The 16766-nt window shown below is 40.8% G+C and overlaps 1 protein-coding gene across 1 annotated transcript; it reads left to right on the top strand.

The window, feature by feature from the left end:
- The first annotated feature begins 1933 nt into the window (after window positions 1–1933).
- LOC139663520 (NLR family CARD domain-containing protein 3-like) lies at window positions 1934–16361 on the top strand. Its single transcript, XM_071542213.1, has 12 exons — window positions 1934–2088; window positions 3751–3853; window positions 3966–4079; window positions 6529–6607; window positions 6795–7023; window positions 7277–9077; window positions 9232–9405; window positions 10996–11169; window positions 13700–13873; window positions 14148–14321; window positions 14509–14555; window positions 14794–16361. The coding sequence occupies exons 2-12, from the start codon at window positions 3765–3767 to the stop codon at window positions 15327–15329; spliced, it is 3591 nt and encodes a 1196-aa protein (XP_071398314.1). The 5' UTR covers window positions 1934–2088; window positions 3751–3764; the 3' UTR covers window positions 15330–16361.
- The last annotated feature ends 405 nt before the right edge of the window (window positions 16362–16766 follow it).

The following is a 16766-nucleotide window of genomic DNA, read 5'->3' as shown; positions in this document are numbered from 1 at the left end:
TAATGTAGATAACTATTACATCAACATATTATATAGTGCTGAAATGATTGGTCGATGAATTGATTAGTCGATTGACAGAAAAAAAACAATACTTTGATAATCGTTTGTCAAGTTATCAAGTAAAAATACAGAATATCACAACTTCAAAAATACGAAGATTTGCTGCTTTTCTCTGTTTCATATCATTATAATTTTTTTGGTAGTAAGTAAGCAATTTTAAGATTTGTGATGGGCATCATTTTTGACATTTTATAGACTATATGAGTAATCAATTAATTGGAAAAAGTAATCGATAGATTAATTAATAATGAAAATAATCATTAGTTGCAGCTAATTATTAGCTATTATAAGCTAATTATTATTATACATATACAGCTACATATATAGCTATTATACATATGTATACTATATATAATCATACACCACTAACAATACTAATAATTATTATATACTATACAAATATCACCTAATTCACACCTGCCTCTGTTGCACAACATTCTCTTTGCTTTTTTAAATATTGTTTCTTTATAGTAGTGTTTCTGTGTTTACTGTGTACCTTTTTCTTTCTTGTCCTTGATATGTTCCTTTTACTATCTGTTTAATGCTATTGTTGAAATAGTCCGCAAGTAAGCTTTTCATTACAGTGTGTGTACTATAGACTTTGCATATGATAAATAAACTTGAACTTGATACAGCTCCAAGCAGACGTTACAGCCTGCTGTTAAAGTAAATCACAGTACAGCTGTCAAATCTGAGTGACACTCTGTCTTTACTCAAACATTTGTAACTGAAGAGTTTTATTCCAAAACACTGTATATTCATTTTGGTGAAAAATACCATTACCTGAAGCTTATATTTACTGTAAGCTGTCAAATCAAAATTTTCCCCAAACATCCTAACATGCCAAGGTTTTTAACAGAATCTTATGTCACTACAAGGGCAAAAATCAAATATCATTACCTCAAAAATATTAAAGTACATGAACATTTTACCTTCTGGTCTGTTTCAGCTCTTCCCTTGTCACTGCAGGACTCCGCAGGTTTATTTAAGGTTTCCAAAACTGTCCAGAGCTGCTGGAAAACAGCCAGTTGAACCAGTTTCCTCTGCTGCTGGTTAGTGGGAGGAGCAGAAACTCTGAGCAGATTACAGAGCAAATGTAAACAAGAGGCGGACGATCTTAGATTCAAATACAACATTAGTTTAGATTTTAGTTTAGATGAGATAAAAAAAATATATGTTTACATTAATACAAGTTAATTATAGTTTAGTTATTTATATTTTATAGGTTTGATTAGGTATTAAAATCCTAGTTTAGATTAAAATATAAATGTAGTTTAATTAAAAAAAAAAAAAAAAGGGTTTTGTTTAGTTTATCTTACATAAAAATGCAATATTTAGTTTAAATCAGTTCAGTTTAGTTTAGTTTGACATCAGTTTAGTTTTAGCTTTGTTTCATTTGGTTCAGTTTTCTTCTTTTTCTTTTTCTTATTACTAACCTAACCTATATTGCAGTAGTCTACTGTTTTAATGTTTACCATCTTCATAGGCTTATTTTCTGCCTTTTGATTTATTTATTTTTTTTAATCTGCCTTTACAAAAAACATAATATATGAAATATGACAATTCCCCATAGTCAAATTGCCAAAATGACAGCTGACCACAGTGTCATAATGCAGATATCCCCCCCCCCCCCTCTCTCTCTCTCTCTGTCTGTCTCTCTCTCTCTGTCTGTCTCTCTCTCTCTCTCTCTCTCTCTCTCTCTCTGTCTGTCTCTATCTCTCTCTCTCTCTCTCTCTCTCTCTCTCTCTCTCTCTCTCTCTCTCTCTCTCTCTCTCTCTCTCTCTCTGATTTACTTTCACTTTCACAAGGGTGTGTCGCCGATTATTCTCAGCATCAAAACGTATTGTAACCAGCGGTTTACAGTGTGTTTTACTTTACTGATTCTATCCCAGCATATCTTTTATTTGACCTACCGTTAGCTTATTTAGACTAGAAAAAGAGGAAATCTACAACTCAGCTGTTAAAGGTTTGTCTGTCTGCTGAAGCTTCCCGTTTTGACTAGCGGCCAAGTGGCAAACATCTTCCAAGGTAACATTATTGTTTCATGAATACACTAGCTGACATTGTAGGCTATGCTATGACTGGCTTTTGACTTTTGCAAAACAGGGTACTAACGTCTTTCAAATCGCACATGCTGCTTGCGTTCATAGTGCCTTAATATCCAACATTTGTTCTCCTTGTTGCCATAAAGAACATTTTGTTTTATTTGTGACTTTGTGGAAGCCTGACAAACTCTAGTTAGGTTGTAATCTCAATTCACTGCATTGGTGAAATATGCAGGACGTGTCAGAACCAGTGGTGGAATGTAACTAAGTACATTTACTCTTTAAGTACTGTACTTAAGTACAATTTGAAGTATTGGTACTTTACTTGAGTATTTCCATTTTATGCTACTTTGTACTTATACTCCACTACATTCTAGAGGGAAATATTTATTTACATTAACATTAACATTTATTTCACAGCTATAGTTACTTTTCAGATCATTTGATCATCTTTATAAAATAACTATAAAATAGCATTGTTATAGATTAGACTACCCAAAAGTAAAGCTAAATTGTTAAGATTAGCTTCACATTGACAACTTTAAAATGCTGCTTACATGTACATGTATGTCAATAAATCAGCATTAATATTCCAATGATTTATGAAAAATATAACTCTAAATGGGGGTTTGCATTTGCATAATGAGTTTGCATAATGAGTACGTTTACTTTGATATTCTAAGTACATTTTGCTGCCAATACTTATGTACTTTTACTTAAGTAAGATTTTGAATGCAGGACTTTTACTTGTAATGGAGTATCTTTACATTGTTGTATTGCTACTTTTACTTAAGTAAAAGACCTCAGTACTTCTTCCACCACTGGTCAGAACTAGTGTGAAAGCTCAGATACATGTTGTGTTTCTGTTCTGTTCTATTCTGTTCTGTTCTGTGATGTTGTAAGGGACCACGATGGAAATAAGCCTTGAGGCTTTTTTGTGCTATCACAACGGTTTCTATTATTTTATGGCTTATGGTATATCACTGCTTGAGTATATTTTTCTTTGCAGAGCCGTAATTTTATGAAATTGTCAAATATTCATTCATTTAGTCATACTGTTAATACACTGTGTACAAAACACTACAACCTTTTTGCGTATTTAAAGTCTCAGTCAAAACCTGGTCAGTTAATTTGTTGGAAAGAGCAGGTCTTCCTAGTATTTTTTTACATTCATTCATTCAACTGACGGTTCAGTACACAATACTGGGTTCACGGTTTGATATTATAAGCCTGAAAAGTAAAAAACAGTAAAGCATACAGTAGCCTACATCTGCGCAACCAGGGAAATTTCTTTCTAGAGAAGTAGTTTAAAGAGAAACAACTCAGACCTCTAAAACTATATTTAGGATTCAATCACAACATTTAAACATTAAGACCAAGCTCATCCCCAAATAAGCCTGAAGAGTTGATACTGACATTCTGAATGACGTTTCTTAGATAATAGATAGCAGAAATATTTTTTTTAACTCCACAATGTATATAATTCACAGGTCACAAACCTTCATTACATTCCTAACACTCAGTATATATTTGGCATTGTCATACTGTCAAGTGATCACAACAGCAGAAGTGATATATCCTGTAATGAAACCTTGTTGTAATGAATCAGTCCAGCTAACAGCATGTTGGGTGTGTTTGTGTAAAGGTGTTGGCTCTACTATGAGTCAGTCTGAGGAGAGAGAGGAGGGGCTCCCTCCCTCTAAAACCACTCTGTCTGGGGAACATGACAGCCAGACCAAAGCTAAGAGGTAAGATGAGGATCTCTAACTGTCAATGACTGTTCTCCATCTCAGAGCTCAGCAGTGAAATCATTACAGCATCATTATTCAGAGTAAAAGCTCTGTCTCTGTTGTGTTGAAGCCCAGTCCAGCAGGAGAGACCAGACTCCCCTGAACCCAGCTGTGTGTCCATGAAGAGCGACTGGTCTATGGATCCTCCTCGAAATTTTAAAGATAAACATCCTTCTGAAAATATGTAAGTCATTATTTTAGTATGTTAGCATTACTAAGAAAGTAAAATTGTCTTCTTCATAAGGACACAGATATCACAGATACAGATATCTTCACTGTGTTCATAATGTTTCTATCAGGATCCAGCAGGAGAGACCAGACTCCCCTGAACCCAGCTGTGTGTCCATGAAGAGCAACCGGTCTATGGATCACCGGATTTATTTTAAAAGAAAACATCCTGACAAAAAAAAAAAGAACAAAAAAAACCCACAATCTTCTGAAACAAAGTAAGTCAAGATAATGTTACTATATAATGTTAGCATTAACAAAGCATTTTAAAGATGTAACATTGGTCTTGTTTTTTAACCATTTCCGTGTTGAGAAAGTTTGGCAGCTACAATAGAAGCTGTTGAGGAAGGGGAGAACGTTACTCATTCACTCTCCTCTCACAGATCTTCTATCTGGTTCTGGGACTTGAACTGGTGACCTTCTGGTCAAAATCCTGCTTTTCTTGAGGTTAAAACTATCCTTCTTTTGTCAATCCTGTGTTTCTATCAGGATCCAGCAGGAGAGACCAGACTCCCCTGAACCCAGCTGTGTGTCCATGAAGAGTGACTGGTCTATGGATCGCCCGATTTATTTTAAAAGACAACATTCTTCTAAAACAACGCAAGTCAACATAATGTTAATATTTAATTTCAGCATTAATAAAGAATTTGAAAGATGTAACATTGCTCTTGTTTTTTAACCTTTTTCATGTAGAGAAAGTTTGGCAGCTACAATAGCTGTTGAGGAACGGGGGGAGAATGTTACTCATGCCACTCATGTCACAGATTTTCTATCCGGGTCTGGGATTTGACCCGGTGATCTTCTGGTCAAAATCCCGGCCCTTCATAAAAACTTTAAAATTGTAAAATTGTCTTCTTTATAAGGACACAGATACCTTCACTGTGCTCATAATATGTTTCTATCCAACCTGATCTCACACAAATACATGAGATGAACACATTTTTCAAACCTTAGCCAAGTTGTTTTACTTGCCTAAGCTTGACCTTTAGCCAACCTTTAGGTGAAAATGGTCTGTCGAATTTGTGCTGTTGAGGGAAAATATTTACTGAATTTGCAGGCTCATAAACCACACTGTTTGTGTTGGTGGCCAGTTACCTGGGATTTGCTTAGAACAGTGCAAAATAGCTGACTGTATAAGGCATAGGGTATTAATGTATGCGCTTGAATTTGGTGTAGCCTAATAATAAGTGATACTAGCACAAAGCGCCCTTTGGGCGTTTGTAACTTTTCCCCCTAACTCACCCCTGACCTCTTCCCCCTGAACGGGCGGACGGTTGCTCCGGCTCCACGTTCCTCTGTCGCCGACCTGCCAGTAGCGAGACTGAGACGGACCATCTGGCGGTCCAGTAGTCCTACCATGGAGCCCCCAACTTTTTGCTAGCTCGAGCCAATTTCTTGCGCTTGGCCTCGCAATCCGAGAGTGATGGTCGCTTCTTTTTGGGCATTTTAGGACTTTGTTGTTTGTCCTGGCTCGCGCTGACAGTCATACATTTGATCTTCAGTCATGTAAACCAATAGCAGCAGAGCTCTCCTATGGGGCGGACCATCATTGGTGCTGCTTCAGCAGCGGGGTAAACCAATAGGAGCAGAGCTCCCCTATGGGAGGGCAGACCTTCACGAAATAGAACTACGGTACAGTATAGTCAGTGCCCAGGTTGGAAATCTGCAACATTTTTTTTTTGGTGCGACCAAACTTATGCCAGACCCCTGAACAGTGTTTTGGCAAATTTTGGAGGCGATCGAAGCAATGGTGTGCCTTGCAACTCCGGACAGACAGACAGACACGCCGCCAATTATAGTAGTAGGATTAGGATAGGATTATTTATGAATTTATTTTGACAGTAGGGCTTAGGGTAAAAGGAAATGCCTCTAATGGTTTTGATGTGGAGCGCAGAGTTTAAGTTTGATAGCGGCCTGTCTGCTGTAGGATCTCATCTTCACCGCTCCTGCAAAGAGATTCTTGAAATCTCACGACTAGATGAGCAACACATTTCATACTAATTGAGTTCTGAGTATTTTCTGGAAAGCCTTGTGAAATTAACAAATGTCTTTAAGAATGACTTCAAGGGGGTGCCCTGGTGGCTCACCGAGTAGGGCGCGTACCATAAGGCTCAGTCCTTCCCGCAGCGACCCGGGTTCGAATGCAGCCCGTGGTCCTTTGCTGCATGTCCTCCCCTCACTCTCTCTCCCATACCTTCCTGTCTCTCTCTCACTATATATATGCCAAAAATAAATCTTTAAAAAAAAAAAGAATGACTTCAAGATATACACAGCGGTACAACCTGCTTTGGGAAAGACACTCCAGATCAACATTTACCGCGGAGTTCACTGCCAGGATTCATCATGACAGAACACAACACCTTTAACAACCTGTGTGTGTGTGTGTGTGTGTGTGTTCTCCACAGAGTTCACCATCAAAGGAAAGAGATTCCCAGAGGTCAGTCTGCCCAGGAGTATCAAACGGACCTGGACTCCACATTTATGGTGTGTAAATGTACAACAACACCTTTTACTTAGGTTACAAAGAAATTGCAAAGCAACCATTCTGGTCATTATAGTCTCCATGCTGCACTCTTTAGACCAGTGGACTTTCAAACCATGCAAGATGGATGTGATGTTGTGTTCCACAAATTTAATATGAAACTTTAATTTATATAATATTCTGTTCCAGTCTCTTGAGGAGAACATTGTCACTTTTGTGAAGAACGAGCTGAAAAGGGTCCAGAGGGTTCTGAGTCCAGATTACCCAGAATGCTCAGAGAGGCAGAGGGAGGATGAGGAGGTGGTGGACGGTGAGGAGGAAGAGCAGAGGAGGAGCAGCAGAGAGGCTTTTCTGAAGATCACACTGCACTTCCTGAGGAGAATGAAGCAGGAGGAGCTGGCTGACATTCTGCAGAGCAGTAAGAGGCTTTTAACAGGTTTAACATGATGGAAAGAGGAAATGGTGGAAAATGAAAGATGTTTACATTTCCAAACTCTGCTGTAAATATGCTGTACACATCTGCATCAGATCTATACAATTCTTCTGGGCTGCACACAGTCAGAACATGTTTGTCCACTACTGATGAGCTGAATAGATATCATGGAGTGGGAAAATATGTACATCCACCCTGAAATCCATTCATTGATTTCATGTGTTGTTTGTTCATTCAGAAACTCTTGCTGCAGAGTGCCACCATGAACTCAAATCTAATCTGAAGGAGAAGTTTCAGTGTGTGTTTGAGGGGATTGCTAAAGCAGGAAACCCAACACTTCTGAATCAGATCTACGCAGAGCTTTACATCACAGAGGGAGGGAGTGGAGAGGTCACTGATGAACATGAGGTGAGACAGATTGAAGCAGCATCCAGGAAACCAGCGGGACCAGAAACAACAATCAAATGCGAAGACATCTTTAAACCCTTACCTGGAAGAGATAAACCAATCAGAACACTGATGACAAAGGGAGTGGCTGGCATTGGGAAAACAGTCTTAACACAGAAGTTCACTCTGGACTGGGCTGAAGACAAAGCCAACCAGGATATACAGTTCACATTTCCATTCACTTTCCGAGAGCTGAATCTGTTGAAAGGGAAAAGGTACAGCTTGGTGAAACTTCTTCATCACTTCTTTACTGAGACCAGAGAAGCAGGAATCTGCAGGTTTGATAAGTTCCAGGTTGTGCTCATCCTTGACGGTCTGGATGAGTGTCGACTTCCTCTAGACTTCCAGAACAATGAGATCCTGACTGATGTTACAGAGTCAACCTCAGTGGATGTGCTGCTGACAAACCTCATCAAGGGGAAACTGCTTCCCTCTGCTCGCCTCTGGATAACCACACGACCTGCAGCAGCCAATCAGATCCCTCCTGAGTGTGTTGACATGGTGACAGAGGTGAGAGGCTTCACTGACCCACAGAAGGAGGAGTACTTCAGGAAGAGATTCAGAGATGAGGAGCAGGCCAGCAGAATCATCTCCCACATCAAGACTTCACGAAGCCTCCACATCATGTGCCACATCCCAGTCTTCTGCTGGATTACTGCTACAGTTCTGGAGCATGTGTTGAAAACCAGTGAGAGAGGAGACCTGCCCAAGACCCTGACTGAGATGTACATCCACTTCCTGGTGGTTCAGTCCAAACAGGGGAATGTCAAGTATCATGGGGGAGCTGAGACAGATCCACACTGGAATACAGAGAGCAGGAAGATGATTCTCTCTCTGGGAAAACTGGCTTTTGAGCAGCTGGAGAAAGGCAACCTGATCTTCTATGAAGCCGACCTGACAGAGTGTGGCATTGATATCAGAGCAGCCTCAGTGTACTCAGGAGTGTTCACACAGATCTTTAAAGAGGAGCGTGGGCTGTACCAGGACAAGGTCTTCTGCTTTGTCCATCTTAGCATTCAGGAGTTTCTGGCTGCTGTTTATGTCATCGTCTCATTCATCAACTCTGGTGTCAATCTGCTGTCAGAACCACAATCAACCTCCACACCATCTAAACCAAGAGACAAATCTCAGGTAAATCAGCTCTACCAGACTGCTGTGGACAAGGCCTTACAGAGTCCAAATGGACACCTGGACTTGTTCCTCCGCTTCCTCCTGGGTCTTTCACTGGAGACCAATCAGACTCTCCTACGAGGCTTGCTGACACAGACAGGAAGTAGCTCACAGACCAATCAGAAAACAGTCCAGTACATCAAGAAGAAGATCAGGCAGAATCCCTCTCCAGAGAGAAGCATCAATCTGTTCCACTGTCTGAATGAGCTGAATGACCGTTCTCTAGTGGAGGAGATCCAACAGTACCTGAGATCAGGAAGTCTCTCCACAGACGATCTCTCCCCTGCTCAGTGGTCGGCTCTGGTCTTCATCTTACTGTCATCAGAAGAAGAGCTGGACGTGTTTGACCTGAAGAAATACTCTGCTTCAGAGGAGGCTCTTCTGAGGCTGCTGCCAGTGGTCAAAGCCTCCAATAAATCTGCGTAAGTGCATAGAAAACTGTATAGATTCAATATATTAAATCTAATATTCATACAGAGGAAAAATAAATAAAAAAAAAATAAAATAAAAAAATAATAAAAATAAAATAAATATTTTCAAAGTTATTGTTCATCTTTATCACTAATTGTCCTTAAGGCTGAGTGGCTGTAAGCTGTCAGAGAGAAGCTGTGAAGCTCTGGCCTCAGTTGTCAGCTCCCAGTCCTCTAGTCTGAGAGAGTTGGACCTGAGTAACAACGACCTGCAGGATTCAGGAGTGAAGCTGCTCTTTGCTGGACTGGAGAGGCCACACTGTAGACTGGAGACTCTCAGGTAAGATCCATTTATGGTTTCTCTCATTTGATTTGACACATTTCTCCAAACTAAGTATTTGTTTTATTCTGATCCAAATTCATTATCCTCTGCTCTGATATCATGTCATTAGATTACTGCACTCTCTATTTCTGTCTCAGCCATAAGAAGAGATCACGTATCCCTAATTTTAGTGTCTCTCTACTGGTTACCACTTAGATACAGAATTAACATTAAAGGGTAACTTTGGTATTTTTCAACCTGGACCCTGTTTTCCCATCTTTTTGTGTCTAAGTGACTAAAGGGGACAACAATTTTTGAAATTGGTCCAGTATTGAGCGAGATCGCTTCAGCCGGCAGCCGCGAAACGGGCTGCAATGTAATCCAACGGGGCAAATGCAAACCGTCAATGTACGTCCACTAAAATTGCTTGTTTTGTTTTTGCCACTGACAGGCTCAGATTGTTATTATAAGTGTCTGACAACATTATGGAAAGGACCGTACAGAGAAATTAAACGTTTTTCTTTACCTTTCACTTCCGGTCTGTGTGTAACCAAATCTCGCTCAAGTCTTGCGAGAGTTGAGTTTTTGCAGGAAGTCAACTGTGGAAACGTGAGTGAGAGTTGGAGAGAGGAGTGCCGGGAGGAGTTTGTTGTGTTGGATTATCTAAAAGATTAAAAAAACAATGGTTCGTGTTTGCGCATTTCCGAATTGTGCCAACAAAATGTTGCGCGACACTTTGCGCAGCTTTCATAGACTACTTTTGTTGGATAGGGACATGCGGAAGTTGTGGCTAGTTGTGCTACAAATGGATGCTAACACTCCTGTCCATACACTGCACCTCACAGACCATCAGGTCTGCAGTGACCATTTTGATACTGCCAGCCAAAGAGGAGAAGAAATCCTGTACAAAGCACTTTTTCCTAAAGAAAAATGCTGTTCCAAGAGTGGAGAGACCTGCTGCAGACAGAGTGAGCGAGACTTGGTTACACACAGACCGTATCAAGCGAAAGGTAAAGAAAAACGTTTTATTTCTCTGTAGGGTCCTTTCCATAATGTTGTCAGACACTTATAATAACAATCTGAACCTGTCAGTGGCAAAAACAAGCACTTTTAGTGGATGTACATTGACGGTTCGCATTTGCCCCGTTGGATTACATTGCAGCCCGTTTCGCGGCTGCCAGCTGAAGCAATCTCGCTCAATACTGGACCAATTTCAAAAATTGTTGTCCCCTTTAGTCACTTCGACACAAAAAGATGGGAAAATAGGGTCCAGGTTGAAAAATACCCAAGTTACCCTTTAAGATTTCACTGATCACATGTAAAGCATGGCGAGTTTTGTCCATGAGTTTCGCTGCAGAGCTCTTAGTTTCCTATGAGTTGGACAGCAAGCTGAGATGTTTGGGTCTTTGACCTCAGTGTAAATCAAACCAGTATCCCTGGCATTGTTAGTGCTACACTCAACTCAGTGAGCTACAGCATCATGCAAAGTACACTGTAACCTCTGCTTTTATCATTATTAGTAGTATCAATCTGAAAGAAAAAACACAGACAACATGGATATTAAGATATAGGAGAACAACATTTTCATGTCTTTTCATGTCCATTAAGGCTGAGCGTCTGTAAGCTGTCAGAGAGAAGCTGTGAAGCTCTGGCCTCAGTTCTCAGCTCCCAGTCCTCTAGTCTGAGAGAGCTGGACCTGAGTAACAACGACCTGCAGGATTCAGGAGTGAAGCTGCTCTCTGCTGGACTGGAGAGTCCACACTGTAGACTGGAGACTCTCAGGTAAAATCAGATTATGATGCTTTAGTGTAATGATATGTTGTGACTATAGTATTGCATGCTGTAGTCCTTCTATTTACTGTTGCCATCAAGCTCCTCTCCATCGCGTTTCTTTCTAACCCTTGCATCACTGGGATAACCTGGAATGGTACAGAACAAATGGGTTCTCTTTATGCGGATGACCTTCTCTTGTATATCTCAAACTTATCTGTTTCTGTCCCTGCTGCCCTTACCGCTCTTAAATCAGTCTTATATTAGACTATAAATTGAATGCTGATAAAAGTGAACTACTTCCTCTAAATCCAGCCGCACGAAAATATCCTCTTCATACTTTACCATTCAAAATTGCTCAGCATAGCTTCACATATCTTGGAATTCAAGTTAAATTTGACAATCTTTATAGGGAGGACTTTGGGCGCTGGGCGCTGCTCCCTCTGAATTTAACTGCACAGATTAATTCAATGAAGATTGTTACGGTTTGTTTTCTTGGACCCAAATGCAGACACAGACAAAATTTGGATGGAAAAGGAAAAAGGTTTATTGGAAGGTGGGTGGTTGGTTTGGGGGAATGAGACAAAGTGATGGGTTGAGGCAGAAGACAGCGAGGTGGAGTGGTGTAGGTGATCCAGACCGAGCTGGCTGGCGGGCAGATAAGCAGGCAGGCAAGTAGATGAACTGACAGGCTGGCAGGTAGACAAGCAGAGGAGCAGGCGGACAAGCAGATGAGCTGACAGGCTGGCTGGAGTGGCGTGGGCAGGCGGAGAGACACACAGAGCAATCCTGGACACAGGAGAAACATGTCAGGCACGAAGGAACACAAGAACAGACTCTGGTATGCTAGATACAGAGTGACAGAGAGAGTGTGTACCACGAGTTAGGCGGAACAATCTGGCGGTGAGTGGATGGAAAGCCGGGGATGATATACTGTGGGCTGATGAGATGATGGGAAGCAGGTGAACAGACTGGAGACGAGCTGATTGCAGGCAGATGTGTAGGACGAGCTGAGCTGGGAGCCAGGAGAACGAGGGGAGACCACGCCCACACACAAATAAGACAGAGAGAGAGACAGACAGGGGAGCACTGGGAACACAGGAAAAGGGAAACACAAGGCAAGTGGGCAAACTGCTTGGCTTTCCATACATGGGTAACAGTTCACCCGACAAAGTTCACACATAGTCACAGTTCCTCCTCACAAAAACACAGCGCTGAAAACATACTTAACATGCATATAACTTCAATTAATAGAGAGAGAGAGAGAGAGAGAGCGAGAGATGGTCGAGCGAGCTAGAGAGAGAGAGAGATGGTCGAGCGAGCTAGAGAGAGAGCGAGAGATGGTCAAGCGAGCTAGAGGGAGAGAGAGAGATGGTCGAGCGAGATAGAAAGTGAATGAAGAGAGGGAGCGGCAGTAGCGAGAAAGCCGGTGAATCAGAGAAATAAAACATTATTTTCTAATTGTTTCACAGCGGTTACATTCTAAAGCGCAGAGAGAGAGAGAGAGAGGGAGAGCCCCGTATCAAAATACCGGTAGCCTACCTTAGAAAAAAGATTTAAAAAAAAAAGATCAACGGAGAAATGTCTTGCTGCTGCTTCTCCTGAGTTTTGTTCAGCAAATTTGACAACTGACAGCTTGAATTTCAGGTCGTACTTTTTTCTCTGTGCCGCCATGGCGATCAGCAAATGTGACTGACGTTTGAGTGCAAGTAAAAAAAAAAAGAAACTGCTTCGCAGCGTCAATGGCAACCGGCTTACGGATTACATATAAAATTACATTTAAAAAAACGAGTATCCGAATCCCAAATCATGCTTTCCCTCCTTCTCTAGCTGATGGAGCATTCTCTGTGTGGTCCAACCTTGGAATTAAGACATTCAAATGTTTATATGTTGACAATACATTTGCATCTTTCCAACAGCTCTTAGAATTGTTTTACAAGTCCGTAGTTTTGTCCGCAATTTGTATTCCCAGTTCCCTAATCTTCCCAATGACATGCCCTTAGATGATTTTCTCACTCAGATTCCTGTCATGAAAGGTATGATTTCATATATTTATGAGCAAATCCAATCCTCATGTTTAACTTCTTTGAATTCTGTTAAAACTCTTTGGGAGGAAGACTTGGGAGAGGAGATCAGAGACAAACTTTGGGAGGAGATTTTGAAATGGGTACACACCTCATCTGTTTGTGGTCTGATTCAATGCAAACTTGTTCACTGCACTCATTGGACCAAAGTTAGACTCTCCAGGATCTATGATAATGTTGATCTGTCATGTGATAGATGTCATCAAACACCTGCAAACCACATACATACAGTATGTTCCGGTCATGCCCATCTCTTTGTAACTACTGGACAGAGATATTTAATATGCTGTCAAAGATAACTAGGACTAGTTACACCCCAGCTATCAATACCTACATTTCAAGCAAATTTTATAGCCTTTGTTGCATTACTAGCCAGACGTCTGATGTTGATAAAATGGAAACGACCAATCATTTTATCTTGATCAATCAAGATAAAATGTTTCTATTAATTTTGTCAGGTTGAATCTCAACAATCTCACAGAGAAATGCTGTCAGGAGATGTCGTCGGTTCTCAGCTCCCAGTCCTCTAGTCTTAGAGAGCTGGACCTGAGTAACAACGGCCTGCAGGATTCAGGAGTAAAGCTGCTCTCTGCTGGACTGGAGAGTCCACACTGTAGACTGGAGACTCTCAGGTAAGATCAGTTTACAGTTTTTTTCAATTGATTTGACACATTTCTCTAAATGAAGGGCCATGCTCTCAAAACAGTCTCTCAGGTCAGGATTCTTCAGTCTGTTCAGCAGATGACATTTAAATCCTGCTTTACATGCAGGTTAATGTCAGTAAACAAATACTTGACCCTTGTAGGATTTTCTCTGCTTACATGTTACATTTTTTGCTAGAATTTGACTGACGTGTGTGTGTGTGTGTGTGTGTGTGTGTGTGTGTGTGTGTGTGTGTGTGTGCAGGCTGTCAGGCTGTCTGCTCACAGAGGAAGGCTGTGCTTCTCTGGCCTCAGCTCTGAGCTCCAACCCCTCCCATCTGAGAGAGCTGGACCTGAGCTACAATCATCCAGGAGCCTCAGGAGTGAAGCTGCTCTCTGCTGGACTGGAGGATCCACACTGGAGACTGGACTCTCTCAGGTATGGAGAGGCAACGTCTGCTAGAAGGCTGAGAGTCACACACATTTTCTCTGTCACACTGAGAAGATGAGGAATATTGTTTAATGTGTAATGGTGGATATGAGTGACGCTGTATGGAAAATTATGAAGGTTAGTTGTTTCCATTATGAAGAAATTATGCTGGTCTGACTTTATTTAACCCCCCAAGTGTGGACCATGGTGGAGTGCAGATGTTGAAACCAGGTCTGAGGAAGTGTAAGTGTGTATTTAGTTTTATTCATGAAAACAAAGCAGCACACATTCAATTTTGATTTAAATAGAAAACTCATGTATGTGACATCTAGCCTATGTATTCAAATCCAACTTTGGAAAAAGATTGCTGACAAAATGTCAATCTGAACAGTCAGTCTGTTAATAAATCAACAGATAATAAACACAACAGCTGTATTAGATGAGAAGCTGCTGCTGTATTGAGTCTTGTTCTCTCCATCAGATGCCTGTGAACTCACACTGGACCCAAACACAGCAAACAGAAACCTCTTCCTGTCTGAAGACAACAGAAAGGTGACAGAGGCGACAGAACAGCAGCCATATCCTGATCACCCAGAGAGATTTGACTGTTGTCCTCAGCTGCTGTGTAGAGATGGTCTGACTGGTCGCTGTTACTGGGAGGTCGAGAGGAAAGGAGATGTTTATATAGGAGTGACTTACAGAGGAATCAGAAGGAGAGGAGAGGGTGACGATTACAGGCTTGGATGGAATGAAAAGTCCTGGAGTCTGTTCTGCTATGATAACAGTTACTCTGTCTGGCACAATAACAGAGGAACACTCATATGTTCCCCCTCCTCCTCTGACTCTGACAGAGTAGCAGTGTATCTGGACTGGCCTGCTGGCTCTCTGTCCTTCTACAAAGTTTCCGCTGACACACTGATCCACATCCACACCTTCCACTCCACATTCACTGAACCACTCTACCCTGCATTTGGGGTTGGAACGTTTGGTTCCTCAGTGTCTCTGTGTCAGGGTTAGGGGGGTTGCGTAGGGTGTTCAGGCCAGAGTTCTGACTTTGGTTAGAGTCCACTCTGGACAGGATCACTCACTCACACACCTACATCTTAATGTGAGATTTTTTCTTTTTTTTCACCTTTATTTATTCAGGGGTAGTTTCACTGAGAGCAATGCTCTCTTTTTCAGTTACACCTTGATCACATTCACACATATTCATACCTGGAAGCTGACCAGTACAACCACAGTCTGAGCACTCACTGAGCAGCTCCACTGGAGCAGTTGGGGTTAATGGCCTTGCTCAAGGGCACCTCAGTGGTGGTAATGGGGGAGGGGCAAGTGCTGCTTTTCACTTTCCCCACCCAGATTTATCCTGCTGGTCCGGGGGATTGAACCGACGACCTTCCAGTCACAAGCTCGCTTCTCTAACCTTTAGGCCACCACTGCCCCTGTAAATAGTAATGTTTGTATTTTCATCTGCGTTTCCTACTCATTTTACTGTAAACAAACATGATCCATTAGTCACTATAAATAGTAATGTTGGGAAACTGAACAGGGTTTTAACAACACACGCGTACAAGAACGTGGACCTGTTATTGTGAAAATGAAATGAATGAAAAATGAAACCAGACAGAATCAAGTTATGGTTGTTCATCTTAGAGTCTGTTGTTGATGATTGACAGGTTAAAATATATTTTTTCTGCAACTTTGTTTTATTTGGTATTTTATTTTCATCTAATCATTCCAAGCTAAACATTTATCTAGTTTTCTGTAATTGTTTCTCAGAATTAAAGTTCATCCTAAATGAACATCTTGTTCTGTTGTTTTATAAGTTGTGAGTCATTTCATCTCAGAATCAAGGAAAATGTAATGTATGACATCATGGATTTACATTGTCAAATTGTCTGTCAAGTGTGACATGATTTTTTTTTTTTTTTTTGTAAAAATTAACAGAGGAGTAAAATGATGTTAAAGCCTTTAACTGTCCAACACTAATATTGAATGTTTCTGCTTTCAGGTTCCTCTGTTCTGCTTTTCTTTATTAGTTGAGCTGATTCTGATGAAAACAATTAAAAATCTCTACAGACTGAGCTCAGCATTCAGCATTTCATGAGAACAATATCCACACCATGTCTGTTAGAGAAATTGTTTCTTTAAAGATTCAGTAATGTGTTCAAATATGTAATAATAACATCATCATATGTCATTTCTACTGACATTATTTCACCCATTTTAAGAACAGGATGATTTGTAAAGGGGATTCAAAAATCCATTTCATTTCAGCCATCGGAGAAAAACAAAACTGGATCTGGAAAGAATCTGAATGAGACACTTGAGAGGAAAAGAGGCTGAGCAAAAATGTCAGAGACTCAGATTCACAGACTGATATTTAGAGATCTGAAAATAAAATTAAAAAAACACAACAGACTTTGAATGTAGGTGCAAAAAAGTTTATTCTTG

The sequence above is a fragment of the Centroberyx affinis genome, unplaced genomic scaffold (genome assembly GCF_046629955.1).
Source record: "Centroberyx affinis isolate AG114_WGS23_722 - 3 ecotype Tasmania unplaced genomic scaffold, CSIRO-AGI_Caff_v1 ptg004041l_1, whole genome shotgun sequence".
Lineage (NCBI taxonomy): Eukaryota > Metazoa > Chordata > Actinopteri > Beryciformes > Berycidae > Centroberyx > Centroberyx affinis.
The sequence above is the reverse complement of the archived record's forward strand: the minus strand, read 5'-3'. Positions and strand labels throughout refer to the sequence as shown.

Bases quoted from the DNA above. Each gene is read 5' to 3' on its own strand.
- LOC139663520 (XM_071542213.1), top strand. From the start codon at position 3,765: ATGAGTCAGTCTGAGGAGAGAGAGGAGGGGCTCCCTCCCTCTAAAACC. The intron at 3,854-3,965 runs GTAAGATGAGGA...GTTGTGTTGAAG, and splicing joins AGCCAGACCAAAGCTAAGAG to CCCAGTCCAGCAGGAGAGAC. The intron at 9,078-9,231 runs GTAAGTGCATAG...ATTGTCCTTAAG, and splicing joins AAAGCCTCCAATAAATCTGC to GCTGAGTGGCTGTAAGCTGT.